Genomic DNA, 20,668 nt, shown 5'->3' on the forward strand with positions numbered 1-20,668 from the left:
AACGAGGGTGTGTGACTGACATTGTGACCACGTGGTCCGATACCATCTCTGTTGTGACTGTCAAGAAAATGGAGTTTGTTTTTTCGATTAGCTTGTTGAAATTTTGAGGTTTTTTCCCAGTGCACTAGGAATGTGTGAATTTTTTTTAACACGTGTGTGTGTGTGTAAGCTGTATCAGCACGTCCGAGTACCCAGACTAATGCTTAACACAGAGAGGACATCGGTGAAGTGAATGTTGCCCACCCAGGGTATAATTGTAGGTTCCATGATTTCTTGGACTGTTTCCCTGGATTCTCTTCTGTCCTCACACCATATAGCTAATTGGATCTAGCTGTGAAGAAAAGCTCACTAGAGTGAAAGTCATGAATTTCATTCTTATAATGAACGTTCCCAATAGAAAATCCATGGGATTCTCCAGTCAAGAATACTGGAGTGGGTTGCCATTTCCTTCTCCAGGGGATCTTCCCGAACCAGGAGTCAAGCCAGGTCTCCCACATTGCATGCAGACGCTTTAACCTCTGCACCACCAGGGAAGCCCTTGTGAAGAAAAGCTCACTAGAGTGAAAGTCATGAATTTTATTCTTATAATGAAAGTTCCCAATAGAAAATTATGTCTGAAATCATGGGATTAGAATTTAGGCTCGCATCTGTTTTCAACACAGGTTTCGGAGAAGACTTGAAGGGGGAGAGGGACACAGGTGTATCATCCCTTCCTGGGTTAAACTCTCTTGGATGCATTATGGAGGCCATTTGCACATTTCAGAACCACAACATTCCCTGTCCTGTGCCCTCCAGAAACTGCTGTGAACTTAGATTCCAGCTTTGGGCATAGGTGGCGCTTACCTTTTTCTCTGATACTGGCAAGTCAGCAGTATTCTAATTTCCCATTTCCATCTGGTTGTATTTGTGGTGGGTAATGGGTCATGTCTGTTGGCGGACTATGTGTTCATCACAACTTTTAGCCAGTCTAGAGTTTCACAAGTCCTTCTTCTTGGTCCTGTAGTTCTGCAGTTTCTGAGGTGGAGAGTGTTGCTACTTATTTAATAGCCCATACAAGGTCAGTTTGTGTTTGCTTTTTGTTATCATACACTTTTGTTTTACAGAGTATTGCTTTCCTTCTCCTAAGTTTCCCTAATTGTGACTTATCCACTTTCCTGGTTCTAGGCCTCCCCTTCCCAATTAGTAACAGGGCCAGAGAGATGGATGCCTTATCTTTTTCCAAGCACCCTTTACCTTTCCAGTTAATAGTCCCATACCCATTGGGTAAATCATTCAGTAATCCCGTGTGCTCTTCTTTGGAAAGGAAGGCACAAAAATAGAACTCGTGGAGGATAAATGAAGGGCTTATTTTAGAAGAGATCTGTGGCTAGGTATAATAACATAGTAGATACCTTTGATTTCCAAATACAGCAAGTAGGACGTGGTTTGACTTCAATCAGTAAGTGAAAATTTGACATTTAGAAGTGGGTATATGATTGGAGTTTTGTGAAGAGAAGTATGTGTGTACAAGGGCAGGGAGTTTTTCCAGAAAATCCATGGGGAGTGTTGAGTGGTGATAACCAAGTCTTGTTTGAGATTTGGCAGTAGACTTAGTTTCAGACCATCTCTCGGTGTAGATTGTGATAGGCAGTGTGGTATAGTGGTATTTGAGTCTAAAGCAACACTAGTGGAAATATAACAAAAGCCACTTATGTAATTGTATAATTTCTATTGAACACATTTTAAAAAGTAGGAGGAAACAGTTGAAATTAATTTTGATAATGCATCTCATTTGAACCAATATATCTAAAATATTATTTCAACATAAAATGACATAAATAAATGGAAGTTTTTTACATTCATAGCTTCCTACTAAGTTTTCAAAATCTGGTGCATATTTTATTGTTACAGCACGTCTCAATTTGGATACTAAATTTTCAGTGGTTAAGGTGAAGTATGCATGCATGCATGTTAAGTTGCTTCAGTCGTGTCTGATTCTTTGGGACCATATGGACCATAGCCCGCCAGGCTCCTCTGTCCATGGGATTCTCCAGGCAAGAATACTGGAGTGGGTTGCCATGCCTTCCTCCAGAGGATTTCCCCAACCCAGGGATCAAGCCCATGTCTCCTAGGTCTCCTGCACTGGCAGGTGAGTTCTTCACCAGAAATGCCACCTGGGAAGCTCAAGGTGAAATATACTCACATCAAAACAATAAAATTGTGTTTAACTGAAAAACATTTTATATTGCTTTTCTATTTTAATTAAAACTAAATTTAAAATTCTGTTGCTTGTTCAAATTCACCATATTTCAAGGAGGTCAATAATTATTCAGTTCAGTTCAGTCTCTCAGTTGTGTCGACTCTTTGCGACCCCATGAACCGCAGCTCACCAGGCCTCCCTGTCCATCACCAATTCCTGGAGTCTACCCAAACCTACGTCCATTGAGTTGGTGACACCATCCAACCATCTCATCCTCTGTCGTCCCCTTCTCCTCTTGCCCTCAGTCTTTCCCAGCATCAGGGTCTTTTCCAATGTCAGCTCTTCACATCAGGTGGCCAAAGTATTGGAGTTTCAGCTTCAACATCAGTCCTTCCAATGAACACCCAGGACTGATCTCCTTTAGGATGGACTGGTTGGACTTCCTTGCAGTCCAAGGGACTCTCAAGAATCTTCTCAAACACCACAGTTCAAAACCATCAATTCTTCAGCCCTCAGCTTTCTTCACAGTCCAACTCTCACATCCATACATGACCACTGGAAAAACCATAGCCTTTACTAGATGGACCTTTGTTGACAAAGTAATGTCTCTGCTTTTTAATATGCTGTCTAGGTTGGTCATAACTTTCTTTCCAAGGAAATTGTTATTAGGCTATTTTGTAATTTCTTGTTATAAAATGTTCATAATAATCACATCAGTGCCTTATGGATTTTATGAAGATTGAATACATTAATCTGGGCATAGCTCTAGAGCACTTACTAAATACCTTGTACTTAATTAAATTCTCAAGAAAAAAAAGTTGCTCTTATGTGGAGATTCTAAATATTCCTCATAAATTTATTAACTAAAGAGTAATGAAAATATAATGTTAATTTTAAGAGGACTTAGAAGGAATTTTTAATAGCCAGATTTGTGCAAATATCCATAATAGAAATTCTTAAGGCAATTTAATTCCATTTTCTCCAGTGGTTTTTCCAGTGGTCATGTATGGATGTGACAGTTGGACTGTGAAGAAAGCTGAGGTACTCATAAAGGACCACAAATCTGTTGAAATTATGTTCAAAATTATTCTATATAATTCCTAACTTTTTTTTTGTATGTTTGGTTTTGTTTGCAGAATATCTGTAACTTCATGGATTTATATAACTGTATATAATCTTAAAAACTAAGTTAATCACATTACATAAATGAGATATAATACCATGCAGACAAGACAAACTTTTTACATAGGAAAAAGAACACTCCTAATTGTTAATACTGTATATGAATCTGTTTTACTAAGATTGCATTTATAATCAATCTTAAATAGCTAAAATGATATTAGTTTTTGAATAATAAAGTTAAAAAATTAAGCCATATATAATAAATATATCCCTGCAGAAGGGAATGGCAACCCATGCCAGTATTCTTGCCTGGAGAATTCCATGGACAGAGAACCCTAGCAGGCTACAGTCCTCGGGGTCACAGAGTCAGACACGCTGAGCACACAGCACAATAAGCACATATGCTGTACCAAATACATTTCTGCCTCTTTTACATACATTTTCTTATTTAGTCTGAAAACGCTACTACCATCTTTAATTTTGTTAATTCAAGTATGTGTATAGTGAATATATCCTATTGCATTGGTGTGATAAAAGGATGTTCACAAGTTTGTAGAAGTAATTTATTTCAGTCACAAATTTCCTTCATGTTCCCACCCATTTTGAAGATCTTTTGTGCTCATTATGTTCCTAAACAAAAGGAAAGCTTATCTCCAACTCTGTTAAATCTTTTATGTAGAAATAGGTTTTTTATAGATGGGGAAACAGTGGAAACAATGTCAGACTTTATTTTTCTGGGCTCCAAAATCACTGCAGATGGTGACTGCAGCCATGAAATTAAAAGACACTTACTCCTTGGAAGGAAAGTTATGACCAACCTAGATAGCATATTCAAAAGCAGAGACATTACTTTGCCGACAAAGGTCCATCTAGTCAAGGCTATGGTTTGTCCAGTGGTCATGTATAGATGTGAGTTCGACTGTGCAGAAAGCTGAGCGCTGAGGAATTGATGCTTTTGAACTGTGGTGTTGGAGAAGACTCTTGAGAGTCCCTTGGACTGCAAGGAGATCCAACCAGTCCATTCTGAAGATCAGCCCTGGGATTTCTTTGGAAGGAATGATGCTAAAGCTGAAACTCCAGTACTTTGGCCACCTCATGCGAAGAGTTGACTCATTGGAAAAGACTCTGATGCTGGGAGGGATTGGGGGCAGGAGGAGAAGGGGACGACAGAGGATGAGATGGTTGGAGGGCATCACGGACTCGATGGACATGAGTCTGAGTGAACTCCGGGAGTTGGTGATGGACAGGGAGGCCTGGCGTGCTGCGATTCATGGGGTCGCAAAGAGTCAGACATGACTGAGTGACTGAACTGAACTGAAACTAATTAAGTGAAATCTATCTCCCCTATAGTGTAAATCTCTAATATTGCTCCTTGGGGTATAGACTTGATTATTACACAGGCACCCTTGGATGACAGTGGTTTTGACAAGGCTCTTTGAATGTCTCTTTACCTGACCACACCAAGCTGTTAGGATTCCCTAATTGTGACTGATGGCACTATTATTTTCAGTAATGCCCTGGAGATATACTGCTTCACAGACTAAGGAAATCAAGTCAGTATTTGAGATTTGTTCTGACAATAAGAAGGGGTCCCTAAATATCTTTCTCTGATCCCTTCTGACAAACTAGCCTGCCTACAGTTTAGCATTTATGTCCAATGAATTTTTTTCCAATGAATTTTTTAATCTTTATAGCCTTTCACTAACCCCCATAGCTTTTTACTAAAATTTCCGCTGTTTTTGAGAATGTCCTTACCCTTGAACTTCTCCACACTCCATTGCAAATGGAGAGGGATATGGAGGGGGTTGCTCAGTAGTCTTAGGTCTCAGCTTCCCTCTCTTGGCATGGAATTCCTACCCCATGAGCCAAGGCAAAGATGATTGGAACCCCAGTATTCTCAGCAGTGCCGCACCCAGGGTACAGCCTACAGTTCTTATCTGGCTGCAAGGCAGTTGTATCGCTTAGTTGCATTTGCCTGAGGAAAGGTAGCTGGGGGCAAATGAGAAATGCCGATGTTCTACTCCTCCCAGGAAGAGAGTTATCCGACTGGGAGAAGGGATTGAGGAGGAGTGAGGAAGTTTGTGTCCTTAGTTGTACTAGTTTGGAACAGAATCTTTTTCTCACTAGGATGGAGGGATAAGGAAGGGTACAGAGTAGGTTCAGATACTTCAGACTTTTACAGTTCTTAGTAAGTTTTACTAGATTTTCTTGAACAAATGTTTCTTCATTTGCTTCATTTTTATATATAATTTTCACCAGTTTTAATGGGGACAATCTCCATAGAACTCCTCATGCTGTCATACCAGAAGTGGAATTCCTCGATCAATTCTTTACAGTTCTAAGCATGGACCATGTAAGTTGCTGTTTCTCTCCTTTGTGAACATTTCATTTATCTGAATCTTCCGGGAAAACAGCTTTAAGAGCCTACCCCCCACATCCTCATGAAAACCCCCATTTTCACTTTCTAGTGAAAGTTGGAGTCAAGCAGCACACTGTACCTTCTATGTGTCTATCTCTTTTCCAAATAATGTTCAGTATTCCTATGTGTAGATTTTTTGTTCAGAGCAGTTATAGGGTAGAAATGGAATCCCCAGAGGGAGGCATCTACCATCCTTTTACGTACTCTTGAGAAAAAAAGCAAATGGATCCATTTAATAACTAACATATGAGCAAACTCCACTTCTGAACAGACCTGATTTTCCAGGTAGATTGGATTTGATGTTGACTAGTCTCAGACATAAACAGTAGATATTATTGATTTCAGAATTGGAAAAGAGCTTATCCAACCTATGTCTAAATATAATTAAAGCAGATATATTTTCACGAAGCATACTACTCTGCAGCCACTAAAAAGCACTTAATAAATAATTTTTCATTAGAAGTTATAATTCTTATATAATGTGAAATGGTGATTAACAGTGATGAACTTGGGGTTGTAAGAAATTTTAAAATATTGTTCATACCCTATTTTCTAAGCTATATATTTTTCCTGTACTGAGGAACAAGGATGTAGAAAATTCATTATCATTGATAATTCATGCCACAGGCATGTGACATACAATGTTCATTTACAATGTTGTGTTAATTTCTGCTATACAGCAAAGTGATTCAGTTATACAAATATATATTTTTTCATATTTTCATTATGGTTTATTACAGGATATTAATAGTTCCCTGTGCTATACAGTAGGCCCTTGTTGTTTATCCATTCTATATATAATAGTTTAATTCTTTTTTATCTTTTAGTCAAAAATGTTTCCTTCAATTATATGTGTAACATGTGGTTTCTTATTTTAGGAATTCGTGACATTCAGGGATGTGGTCATCAGCTTCTCTCAGGAGGAGTGGGAATATCTGGATTCTGTTCAGAGGGACTTGTACTGGGATGTGATGATGGAAAATTACAGCAACTTGGTCTCATTGGGTAAATTTGGCTGTTCACATAATTTAGAATATGTTCTATAGACTATCAGTTGACATTCAGTTAACTCAATGCTATTTTTTAAGACACTAGATGAATTTCTTCTCCAAGTTTCCAAATGTATGGATTGAGCATGGTTTTGGAGATGACACCTCCTTTTAGAACCTTCATCATTCTTCATATAATTTGTATGAATTCCCTTTTTAGTTTCTTCATATAATTTCTGCCTTCCTTGATACCCAGAGAGCTAGATCTGATTACAGGATACATAGAGTATATCCTTCAAGGTATCTATTGTATTTTGTTTGAGCCCAGAATTGCTTTACATTCTTTATATTATTTCCTCACCCACCTCTGGGAGAACAGCTAACATGCTGTCTTGATTTGATATGATTATCAAAAGAATATGTGTAATTTATATTGTTAGACTGGCAAACAGAATTCATATTCATTGCCTGATACAAGTATCGTCTTACACCTTCTATGAGGTTAAAGAACTTTGCATTTAACATTAAGTCAGAATTCTAGCAAGGACCTCTTAATGTTTTAGAAAGCTACTTGTTTTCCTCTCAGCTCATGTCGTTCTTGCCTTGTACCAGGCCCTGTTTTAAGCCCTTTTAATATACTGAGTTACCTAATTCTGCAACCCTATGACATAAATACTACTTGCATTATTTTTCTTTGAAGAGATTGCTAAAACGAATATTTAGGCTACCTCTCCAAGGTTACATGGCTAATTAGTGTCAGAAGCAGGTTTTATTATGTTACATTTCTGTCTTGTAAGCAGGATGTTCCATTTCTAAGCGGGTTGTAACTACCTTATTGATGGAAAGAAAGTTGCTCTGCAGGGTTGTGTGGGATGTGACAAGTAAATGGGGCCAGGAAAGTAAAGACTTGATGAAACAAGGAAAGTCATCACCAGAATAAAAAACCTAGCCTGTCCAAGAGGAGGCAAGCCTCTGTGATGTTTTGGGGAAACTCCATTTGACTGACCTCTTCTTTATGCGTCATTATGGATTTGTTGATTTTTACTAGTTTAGTATACTTTAGCCCATCACAGCCTTTGATTGTTGATACCTAGCTATATAAATACTGAGGAATTCCTTATGGATTTTTGTGTACCATTGACTTGATTCTTTATTTCTCGAATATATGATTGCTTTCTGAAGTTTTCCTAGGCTCACTCTATATCTTCCCTATCCTAAACCATACACCTCAATTGGTTAAAAGTGAGTTCTTCTGGTCTTCCATGTTTTATGTGTTTTGCTTCTTCTTTAAAAATACTAGCTATAAATTTTATGTAGTTGTTTACTTAACATATTTTAGTACACAAAGTATTTTCCCCCCTTTTTTGATTCTTGCATTGTCAAAATGGTGGTCTCCTTCAGATAATTTTTGTGTCTTTTGTCATGACTCATTAATATTATAACATTCTTGCTTCTGTCACAACCGTCAAGGACATATCTTCTACCTTCCCTGCTCCAGGTTATGGCTCAGATCTTTATTTTAGGAGCCCTGGCTCATTACCTGGCTTACTGCCACAATTCAGGCAATAGGCATGCTTATGATTTTTTGTTTCATGGGAGGTAAGTCTTTGACAATTTTATCTCTTTATAGCAAATTGTTCTTTTTTCTCCCCCCAACTTTTATGGCATCTAGGGTTTTCACTATTTATTTACCTACAAAATAATTTACGTCAACATTTTCAAATTGATTAGCAGAGGAATCTTATATCATTTAAAAAAATACCCTCTGTGATGGTTCTTTCCCTTCTTTGTCACTTACATTTTATATTTCTTAATTATACTCTTTACATATTCTAGCTCATCACTTCCTGATTCTGATTTATTCAGTTCTCCCCTCACATTTTCTTAGGTCACTTTGTTCTCTCTATCTTCTTGAATGGGATGTATGCATTGGTTATTTTCAATCTTTCATTTTTATTAATATAAACATTTAAATCCTTTCTTTGTGACTAATATTGTTTCATGGATTTTCAATATGTAATATTTTCAGTGCCACTGTTCTCAGAAATTTCAATACATTTCCACAACAACTGAACAGGTGTTTGATAGAAAGCTTCTTCATTTCTAAAAGGAAGTACTTTTAATTTACTGATAAGGCATTCATTAATGATTTTACTGTCACAGTCAAATAAGATGTTTGCATTATTTCACCTTAATTATACATAACATAATTCAGTCACAGGAAATTATTTTTTTCTTTATCATACAATGTATATCAGTCGCTTTGGATTTTCCTCAGGTTGTTCCCTCATTGATTGCCATTCTCTAGCTAGGTCCAACAGATTGTTTGTTACAAAGTGCCTTATACTATTTCCCACCTCCACCTCCCTTTTTTCCCACCTCCTACCTCCACTTTTACATAGCATTTCAGCCACAGCTTTACTCAGAACTGCATAAGCCTTAAAATATGGTATATACCTATTATAATATATAAAACACTGATATTTTGGGGGAAATATAGCAATGGTTAGCTTTGAGTATAAGAAAATGGAGTATTTGGGAAAGAGCATGAAGGAAAACATGTAAATATAAACTAGGATTTCAGTAAGATAGATGAATAATAGTGACAGTACTACTGAAGAGAAGTAAATAAAATACCATCTTTATTGATATATCGGATAAAGAAACTCATGAGTATGCATAGGAGGAAATTAATAGCAATGATGGAGACAATATGTGTAAGTAGAGAGACAATTAGAAAACAATCATTTATAAACACTATTATATATATATACATATATCTTACTATTATTAGAAATTTCATATGTATATAAATTTGTGTATATAAAATCACTATAGTGTTGTGTGATATTTTTAAAAGCATGGAGGCATGCTGTAACTATTGCATTATTCTTATAGTTACTTTGATAGCTGTATTCTCCAGTGACATATTTGTAATATTTGCTTTTATTCTTAGATTCCTTTCAACCAGTGATTTACTTTTCTTATAACTGTCAACTACTATGACCTTGAGCCTTGATATTCAGTGGCACATAAAATCATGATTTTGTCTTTTTGAAGTTTAAGGAATAAGGAAATAAATAGTATGACAACAGAGAAAATTTCAGAATACAAAATTGAAAAAAAAAATGGGTATGAGGGCAAGGAACTAGATATTGGAATAGAGATGGATATATGAGCTTAGAGTCAGCTAGTAGTACATCATTTCTGAGGGTACTAACTTTTAGACCTGGACAATGAAAAGGAGATGGTATATAAGGAGTCCATTTCTGAGAAATGAAACATCTTGTGGGTATCTCTAAATGATAGGAAATGTGGTTTGAAGTAGGAGGTGAAAAAAGATTAGGTGAAAGGGGATAATGGATTAAAGTACTGTCTTATAGGCAGAACCTTGTTATCCATGGTAAAGTATTGGGATGTTATTATAAAAGAAAAAAGAAAAATCTCAGAAAACTGTTAGAATGTATAGATTATCAAATTTTCATCTGTATTCGCAGTATCTCTACAAGATAGCCGATAACTAAATTCCAAGTTTGTAAATGTTGATTCAGTTTATCTGGATTATAGATTAGTTCATGCACATCAGTGTTTGACAAGCTTACTAGGTGATAATCAACACCAAAATTTCAGACCCACTGCCAATCCATATCTCTTATCATAGACTTCACATCCTTATGTTATGCTCTTATCCTTCTCTAAGCTCTCTTTACCTTTCTTCCAACTTTATAACTATTTTAATCATTCATTTATGCTGTGAAATATTTTCAGTTTTTCTACTGTGCATTTTATAACTTTTATTTTTGTGACACATGAAAAAAGAAATTTTCTTTCCCTTTCTTTCCGACTTGGAATCCAAGTATGACACAAAGACTTTATCTGTAGAGAAGGACATTCTTGAAAAAAATAATTCTCAGTGGGAAGTAATAGAAAACAGTAAATTAGTTGGCCTTCACAACTCCAGTTTTAGAAATGATTGGCAAAGCCAAAGGAAGATTGAAGTACAAAGACCTGAAGTGGGATGTTTCAGTCAAATAGAAATCATCTCTGAAAAGGTGCCCAGTTACAGAAATCACACATTTCTTACATTACATCAGAGATTTCATGATAGCAAGAAGCCCTTGAAATATAAGCAGTATGGGAAGGTCCTTAGTTGTGCATTAAGCATTGATGAATATGAGAAAATACATAGTGGTAAAAAAACCTCTGAATGTAGTAAATATTGGGAAACCTTTGGAGTAGATGAACCCCATACCCTACAACTGAATATTCATACTGGTGTGAAACCTTGTAAATGTATGGAATGTGGAAACGTATTTAGTTTTTATGAAGCCCTTAGTGTACACCGTGATAATCAGAAGTGCTATAAATATAAGGAATATGGAAGGACTCTTAGAAGAATTGAAGAAATCACTTCATTTCAAAGAATTCAGGATTGTAAGAAACCCTATGAATGCACTTTCTGTGGGAAATCTTTTAGAGTGCATGCACAACTTACTAGACATCAGAAAATCCATACTGATGAGAAACCTTACAAATGTATGGAATGTGGCAAGGATTTTCGATTTCATTCACAGCTAACCGAACATCAGAGAATTCATACTGGTGAGAAACCATACAAATGTATTCAATGTGAGAAGGTCTTTAGAATTAGTTCACAGCTTATTGAACATCAGAGAATTCATACTGGTGAAAAACCGTATGCATGTAAACAATGTGGGAAGACTTTTGGAGTCTGTAGAGAACTTGCTCGACATCAAAGAATTCATACTGGTAAGAAACCCTATGAATGCAAGGCATGTGGAAAGGTCTTTAGAAATAGTTCATCCCTGACCAGACATCAGAGAATTCATACTGGCGAGAAACCATATAAATGTAAGGAATGTGGGAAAGCTTTTGGAGTAGGTAGTGAACTTACTCGACATCAGAGAATTCACAGTGGTCAGAAACCTTATGAATGTAAAGAGTGTGGGAAGTTCTTTAGACTTACTTCAGCTCTTATTCAACATCAAAGAATTCATAGTGGTGAGAAACCATATGAATGTAAGGTATGTGAGAAGGCTTTTAGACACAGTTCAGCCCTTACTGAACATCAGAGAATTCATACTGGAGAGAAACCTTATGAATGTAAAGCATGTGGGAAGGCCTTTAGACATAGTTCATCCTTTACAAAACATCAGAGAACTCACAATGGTAAGAAACCCTATGAATGTAAGGAATGTGGTAATGCTTTTAGTATGAGCAGGCACCTTACTTGATACTGAACAAGTTATACTAGGGAGGAGTCTTTTGAATGAAAGACATGTATAAAGCCTGTTTGTTTCTGAGTTTCACTGAAAAAAACCTGTGTATTTATTGACAAGATTCACTCTTTTAAAACTGTTTTCAGAATTTATGGCCATTTTAGAAGCAGAATTGTTCATTCATAAGTGATAAATACTTTCAGCTTTGTTCAATATTGCCAAATATTTCTTTTTATATCAATCAACATTCTGAATATCCATTCACATAGGATGGTCCCTGTTAATCCATTTTTTAAATGTGTGAGAAATGTATTCTCCTAATTATCAATTATTTGAGTTATTTTCATATGAGTTTATCCATGGATGTTTTGCTTACAGTTACTTTTGGTGCTTGTGTTTTTGTTTTTTTTTTTGGCTATTTATTGTTTTTGGCTTACTGTTCTGTAATATTGCTCAGATATATCTTTTGCATTCTAATTTTTTGCTTGTTATATATGGTATACTTATCTTCTCCAAAGAGCCAGAACTCTCAGATACTATGTGGTTTTAAAGTATTGTGGTCCTGCAAGGTGTTTGTGTAGATTTCTTTTCTATTGATTTTGTTTTAATGGTAGATGTTTAAACTTTCCATTATCATCAAATGTTTGAGTTCTTTTTGAGTTTCTATGTTGTTTTGACACAACAGATATCCCTAAATACCTCCTGCAACATAATTCCTTTAAGGAACCTTTTCACCTCTAGGCAGTACCAGTCAGGATCCAAATGAAATGGCATTTTAAATATTTCATAAAATATTCTAACCCAATCTTAACAGTCTCTTAGTAGCTTTAAATGGAGGGGAAACTTTATAGCTATTGCAAGGATTATAAATTGATCACTAAACTTAAATAAAGAGGGTTTATAAACACTACTATTGCATGGCTTTTATTGGGTTTTATAATTATAATTTTCCCTGTCATTCCCACTCAGTGTTGTCTTACTGTGTGGTTGGCAGTTGGACTGTCAGTAGACCTTTGATTTTAGTAGTCTCAGCTGACTCAGAAAAAAAAGATGAAAAAGAAAATAAGACAGCTAATAAGGTTGCAAATCTTAACCACCCATCATCTCTTTCTTAGGAAAGTGGACCTGGTTGTTAATCAAAGTGATCAAAAGCCAAACTGGTTAATAGATTTTTTATAAGAATATTTACCTGTTATATTTACATATATTTACATCACTATCATTCATTAGATTCTAATTTTTGAGATTGATGTCCTGCCCAGTTTTGCATGATGTAGTAAGTAAGCTGTTTTCTAATTGGGTATTATTGAGCTATGCTTCCCTTATATATTCCTTATTAGTATTTTATTTAAGCTAGCAGTTAATAAAAATATATAACTGATAGGTAGTTAATGTCCTACAGAATAAAAGAATGAGTCTCTGTTACTACCCTTATTAGGATACTTGCTATTTCATATCTTTGAAATAGTTCAATTGTAATATAATTATTAATATTGTTATTAATACCTCACTCTACTTACTGAGCTATCATGTTACCACACTGGTGAGTTACTCTTCTATCCTACTCTACCTGGTTATTCTAAGTTACCATCAGTGCTGATTAATTTCCCTCTTCTTGGGTAGTACTCCAGAACTACTTACCCCACAATTCTTCATGTGGTTTAATATTTTTTGCTTGCTTGAACAAATTAAAACAGTGAGCTATCTAAACCTTATATACAGACTTAAAATTAATGACAAGTAAAATAAACATGTGTCTTGATACTTATTTTTTGAAACGCTAATGAATAAATTAAAAAATTAATACAACATTCTTATTGTCTCCCTTATTTGTAATTATAGCTACATTTTGGTCATATATCATTAATATTTTTCTTTGAACTTTGTTATGAGCTCTGTCACTTCACAGTCTGCTAATCTGATAAACCAGAATATAATTATTGTTGTAAACTGTTGTTTTTGATTCTTGTTCATGGTGCTCAAATTGACAAAACTTTACTTGTTTCCATTTTCTTTTTTTTTTCATTCCCTCCTTTATCCTTTCCACATGTTCCCTACACTACTTGGAAGCTTTGTTTTTTTTTTCCCTTCAAATACAAAGAGATGTTCCTGACCTATTCTGTTTATTGCTGCCATGAACCATGAAATTCACTACCCCAAAGAAGGAATTCTGGTTCAATTTAATGATGAAGAATTCTACTTTATAAAGGGAATGAGGAAAATAGAAAATCACCATAATTTTATAATTATATAAAAAAATCCATTGATGGATGGTAAATATGAAGGTGAAAGTATAAGGGGAAAATGGGATATTAGAATTATCTCATAATATCTCTCTCAAGTATTTAATTACAAAGACAAAACATTGCATACAGCCCCTTTACCCAAATAATCACCAATAGTGACTGGCATCAAGGTGATTCACTAAGAAGGGCAAATACTTGGGTAGTATTCTCAGCAAAACATGCATGTGCTATGTGCTAAGTTGCTTCAGTCATGTCCGACTCTTTGTGATCCAGTGGACCATAGCCCCCCAGGCTCCTTTGTTCATGGGATTCTCTAAGCAAGAATACTGGAGTGGGTTGCCATGCCCTCCTCCAAGGGATCTTCCCAACCCAGGGATTGAACTGTGTCCTTATGTTTCCTGCATTGGCAGGCAGGTTCTTTACTACTAGTGCCACCTGGGAAGACCAAAACATGTATAACTATGTCCTAATAATGAGAGAATTGCAGACAGATCCAAAATGCAGAAACTTTTGTAAAATAATTTGCCCAGTTCTCCGAAGTTCATAACCTTTCCAGGTTATAAAAGGCAAGGGAACAAAATACAACATAGGATTGTGAATTCAATTTTTGGAACATTAGTGGAGAACACTTGATGGAAGCCAGTCAAGGCCTGTCATTTGTTTGATAGTATTGTGCCCAATGTTAATATCCTGGTTTCCATCATTATACTATGGTAATGTAAAATGTTAGTATTAGGCAAATTGGGACGATGGTATATGGAAGCTCTGCTTTCTTGCAATTTTTAAGCACAGAATTTTTTTTAACATTGTTTGCAGCCAAAAATGGGAATAATACAGGCTGGATTTACCTTCTGGCCTAAAATAACAAAACACTAGATAAAATATGAGATATACATGATTTCAGACATTGGGCACCAGACAACATAATGGTCATGCCTAACAAAGTATAAACAAACAAATGGGGTCCATACATTTGACCCAGTGTACTGCTTAGAGAGCATTTCCACATCTCAGCACTGGGAGGGGTAATATAAAGAAACTTTGTAACCCCCTTAAGTGGAAAAGATGGACCTGAGAGTCCAGGGAGGCAGTGATGGCTAAAGTTTGCAGGGCAGAGTTTTTTGTCAAGTTCTAATCACTGCAGGGGATCAAGGAGACCACCTATGACCAGCAAAAGAAATGCTTAAGAGTAAAGGCAATCCTTGGAGCTCACACAGGGTCAGGAATTGTTTGTGTCCCCATGAGCAAGAATGGTAAACTTCATAATTCACAGGGCACTGGTTAGATTACTCAAAAAGCTATTGCCTCAGTAGAGAGGCAAGTTAGCACTAGACTAAGGCTTTCCTGGTCCCACCCAGCAGAGCTTAAAGCAAATCTTGAACAAACTGTTCTCAAGTATCATAAGTATATTCCAGAACAAAACTTGAGTATATTTATAGAAATGTAAAAATACCAAGGATATTGAGGGTAACTTTCATACTCCCTGGTAATAAATCAGTTTTATAAGCAGACACACATGACTAAGTAGAAAAATCAATAGAAACACATCCAGAAGTGACAAACATAGATTCTGTATTTGATTTACAAGATTTTGTATTTGTTAATAGATACTAGCAGTACAAAACTATATCCTGCATGTCCAAAAAGGAACAAGAGAGATTGATCTTGGTAAGTACTGATGTGGAAAATATTTAAGACTCAAATCTAGAGGTTAAAAACAATAGTGTCTGAGAATACATTTAATAGGATTAATCGATTAAACACTCCAAAAGCAAGCATTAGCAAACTTGAAGACATAGCAATAAAAACTGTATAATTGAAACAAAAACAGAATGAGAAGAGAGCTGTGGGACAACTTCATCTTGCCTAATTATGTATAGTAGAGATCCCGAAAGACAGGAAGAAGAATGGGCAGGGGACAAAAAACTAATTGGAGAAATAATTGCTGAAAACTTTCCAAATTTGATGAAAACTGTAAACCCACAGATCTAAGTTCAACCCATTCCAAGCACAAGAAACAAGGCAGAGGGGGATGGGGGTGGGGTCGGAGGCGCAACTATTCCCAAGGACTCATAACTACACTGATTAAAATCCATGATAAAGAGAGAATCTTAGAAGCAGGAAAAAAAAAATCTCATATGTGCAAAGAGCAAACATAAGAAAGAAACTGCAAATTGGAAAAATGAAGGTCAACTGGACTGACCTTGGGATTTGAGGAAAAACCCAGCCCAGTGGGAAGTTCCCTGGGGGAGAACTGGGTGTTTTGTTGTTTTGTCTTCCCATATATTCCAACCTGAGCACCTGAGAAGCTTGAAATTAGAAATACCACCAAGTGCAAATAACTACCAAAACCCTAAACAATAACAAAAAAATAAAACGTCCAAAATATACCTGCTTTTTCTATCCAAAGGGCTGAGAAGGTTCCTGACCTGCAGAACAAAACCCTATTGACAATGCCAACTCTACACTGGCCAAACACTTAAAAATGCCAATCTTTCACACTATTATGCATGACACCTAGCAGTACCATCCTCCCTTTTAGCCAGTAAGTATCCGCAGAGGCACATGCAGATGCTATGTGTGTGAACAGAGACCCGACAGCCATCCCTGCCCATTAATAATGGGCATCTATAAAGACTGTATATGTGAGTGGAACACTGACTGCCATCCTAGCCCAAGGATCGTGAAGCACACCTCATTTCCTGGCTGGCAGGTCCACTGAGAGGGTGTAAGTATGACTAGGGCATTGACTGTTGTGACACAGCACTTATTAGGTGGTATTCCTCCCCTTATTATCTGGTAGGCATTTACAGAGGCAATATATAAACTACCATTCCAAATGCAGCAGTAACATGCCCCCCAGTGTTCATAGCAGCACTATGGTATTTATAACAACTAAGACACAGAAGCAACCTAAGTGTCCAGATGAATGGATAAAGAATGGATAAAGGAGATGTGGGGTATACAGACACACACACACACACATATATAACTAATATCGTAAATCAACTATAAATCAATAAGACACACACATACATATACACAATGGAACACTACTCAGCCATAGAAAAGAATGAAATTTTCCCATTTGGATCAACATGGATGGACTTAGAGGGGATTACACTTAGTGAAATAAGTCAGACAGAGAAAGATAAGTACTGTAGGATACCACTTATTAAATAAAACAGATGAATAAATATAACAAACACAGATACAGAGGAGTAGTGGTTACCAATGAGAAGAGGGAAGGGGGAGGACAAGGCAAAGGTAGGGGAGAAAGATACAAATTACTAAATATAAAATAAATTATGAAATCAGATTGATTATATTCTTTGCAGCCAAAGATGAAGAAGCGCTATACAGTCAACAAAAACAAGACCAGGAGCTGACTGTGGCTCAGATCATGAACTCCTTATTACCAAATTCAGACTTAAATTGAAGAAAGTAGGGAAAACTGCTAGACCATTCAGGTATGACCGAAATCAAATTCCTTATGATTATACAATGGAAGTGAGAAATAGATTTAAGGGCCTAGATCTGATAGAGTGCCTGATGAACTCTGGAATGAGGTTTGTGACACTGTGCAGGAGACAGGGATCAAGACCATCCTCATGGAAAAGAAATGCAAAAAAGCAAAATGGCTGTCTGGGGAGGCCTTACAAATAGCTGTGAAAAGAAGAGAGGCGAAAAGCAAAGGAGAAAAGGAAAGACAAAAGCATCTGAATGCAGAGTTCCAGAGAATAGCAAGAAGAGATAAGAAAGCCTTCCTCAGCGATCAATGCAAAGAAATAGAGGAAAACAACAGAATGGGAAAGACGAGAGATCTCTTCAAGAAAATTAGAGATACCAAGGGAACATTTCATGCAAAGATGGGCTCGATAAAGGACAGAAATGGTCTGGACCTAACAGAAGCAGAAGATACTAAGAAGAGCTGGCAAGAATACACAGAAGAACTGTACAAAAAAGATCTTCACGACCCAGATAATCATGATGGTGTGATCACTCATCTAGAGCCAGACATCCTGGAATGTGAAGTCAAGTGGGCCTTGGAAAGCATCGCTATGAACAAAGCTAGTGGAGGTGATGGAATTCCAGTTGAGCTGTTTCAAATCCTGAAAGATGCTGTTGTGAAAGTGCTGCACTCAATATGCAAGCAAATTTGGAAAACTCAGCAGTGGCCACAGGACTGGAAAAGGTCAGTTTTCATTCCAATTCCAAAGAAAGGCAATGCCAAAGAATGCTCAAACTACCGCACAATTGTACTCATCTCACATGCTAGAAAAGTAATGCTCAAAATTCTCCAAGCCAGGCTTCAGCAATACGTGAACTGTGAACTCCCTGATGTTCAAGCTGGTTTTAGAAAAGGCAGAGGAACCAGAGATCAAATTGCCAATATCCGCTGGATCATGGAAAAAGCAAGAGAGTTCCAGAAAAACATCCATTTCTGTTTTATTGACTATGCCAAAGCCTTTGACTGTGTGGATCACAATAAACTGTGGAAAATTCTGAAAGAGATGGGAATACCACACCACCTGACCTGCCTCTTGAGAAATCTGTATGCAGGTCAGGAAGCAGCAGTTAGAACTGGACATGGAACAACAGACTGGTTCCAAATAGGAAAGGAGTACGTCAAGGCTGTATATTATCACCCTGCTTATTTAACTTCTATGCAGAGTACATCATGAGAAACGCTGGACTGGAAGAAACACAAGCTGGAATCAAGATTGCCAGGAGAAATATCAATAACCTCAGATATGCAGATGACACAATCCTTATGGCAGAAAGTGAAGAGGAGCTAAAAGCCTCTTGAGTAAAGTGAAAGAGGAGAGTGAAAAAGTTGGCCTAAAGCTCAACATTCAGAAAACGAAGATCATGGCATCCGGTCCCATCACTTCATGGGAAATAGATGGGGAAACAGTGGAAACAGAGTCAGACTTTATTTTGGGGGGCTCCAAAATCACTGCAGATGGTGACTGCAGCCATGAAATTAAAAGACGCTTACTCTTTGGAAGGAAAGTTATGACCAACCTAGATAGTATATTCAAAAGCAAAGACATTACTTTGCTGACTAAGGTCCGTCTAGTCAAGGCTATGGTTTTTCCTGTGGTCATGTATGGATGTGAGAGTTGGACTGTGGAGGAGGCTGAGCGCCGAAGAATTGATGCTTTTGAAGTGTGGTGTTGGAGAAGACTCTTGAGAGTCCCTTGGACTGCAAGGAGATCCAACTAGACCATTCTGAAGGAGATCAGTCCTGGGTGTTCATTGGAAGGAATGATGCTAAAGCTGAAACTCCAGTACTTTGGCCACCTCATGCGAAGAGCTGACTCATTGGAAAAGACTCTGATGCTGGGAGGGATTGGGGGCAGGAGGAGAAGGGGACGACAGAGGATGAGATGGCTGGATGGCATCACTGACTCAATGGACATGAGTCTGAGTGAACTCCAGGAGTTGGTGATGGACAGGGAGGCCTGGCGTGCTGCGATTCGTGGGGTTGCAAAGAGTCGGACATGACTGAGCGACTGAACTGAACTGACTGAAGGATATATTGTGCAGCACAGGGAATATAACCAATATTTTATAGTAACTTTAAATGGAATATAATTTTTAAAAATTTAGTATCTCTATACAATATACCTATAACTAATACAATATTGTAAATCACTGCTGCTGCTAAGTCGCTTCAGTCGTATCCGACTCTGTGCAACCCCAGAGACAACAGGCCACCAGGCTCCCCCGTCCCTGGGATTCTCCAAGCAAGAACACTATAGATCAATAAAACAGTATTTTTTAAAAATTAAATACCTAGGAACAAATTTCACCAAGGAGGTTAAAGACCTGTACACTGAAAACTATGACTTTGACAAACTGAAGGAGACATAAATAAATGGAAAAATATTCTGTGCTTATGGGTTGTAAAAATTAATATTTTTCAATATCCATATTACCCACAAAGGTTTTTCAGATTCAACACAACTATATAAAATTTCAATGTAATTTTTCACAGAAATATAAAATAATCCTGATTTTAAACTGTATTACAAAACCTTAGGAATCAAAACAGTATGGTGTTGGCATAAAAACTGACATGTAAATCAATGGAACAGAATAGAGAGCCCAGAAACAAACCCACACATTGTTATAATTAATGAGAACGAAAACAGGAATATACAATGGGAAAAGGATATGCTCTTCCCTAAGTGGTGCTGGGAAAACTGGACACAAGGATATTCTCTTCCATAAATGGGGCTCAGAAAATTGGACACCACATGTAAATGAATGAAACTGAGCCACTGTCTTACATTGTACACAAAATCAACTCAAATGGATCAAGGAATTGAACATAAGACCTGAAATCACAAAATTCCTTAATGAAAAGGGGGTAAGCCTTCAAACTTCAGTCTTAGCAATGATTTTTTGGATTTGACAACAAAAGTAAAAATAAACAAGTGGGACTACCTCAAACTAAAAAGTTT

At 36.8% G+C, this 20,668-nt stretch overlaps 1 protein-coding gene across 1 annotated transcript in view; it reads left to right on the plus strand.

Annotated features, from left to right (window-relative positions):
• The first annotated feature begins 5,645 nt into the window (after window positions 1–5,645).
• Window positions 5,646–20,668, plus strand: part of LOC128063939 (uncharacterized) — a 357,926-nt gene continuing 342,903 nt past the window's right edge. The window contains 3 exon segments of the mRNA XM_052656769.1: window positions 5,646–5,654; window positions 6,599–6,725; window positions 10,529–11,951. Coding sequence (XP_052512729.1) covers window positions 5,646–5,654; window positions 6,599–6,725; window positions 10,529–11,951 — 1,559 coding nt within the window.

Source organism: Budorcas taxicolor, chromosome 18 (assembly GCF_023091745.1).
Source record: "Budorcas taxicolor isolate Tak-1 chromosome 18, Takin1.1, whole genome shotgun sequence".
Lineage (NCBI taxonomy): Eukaryota > Metazoa > Chordata > Mammalia > Artiodactyla > Bovidae > Budorcas > Budorcas taxicolor.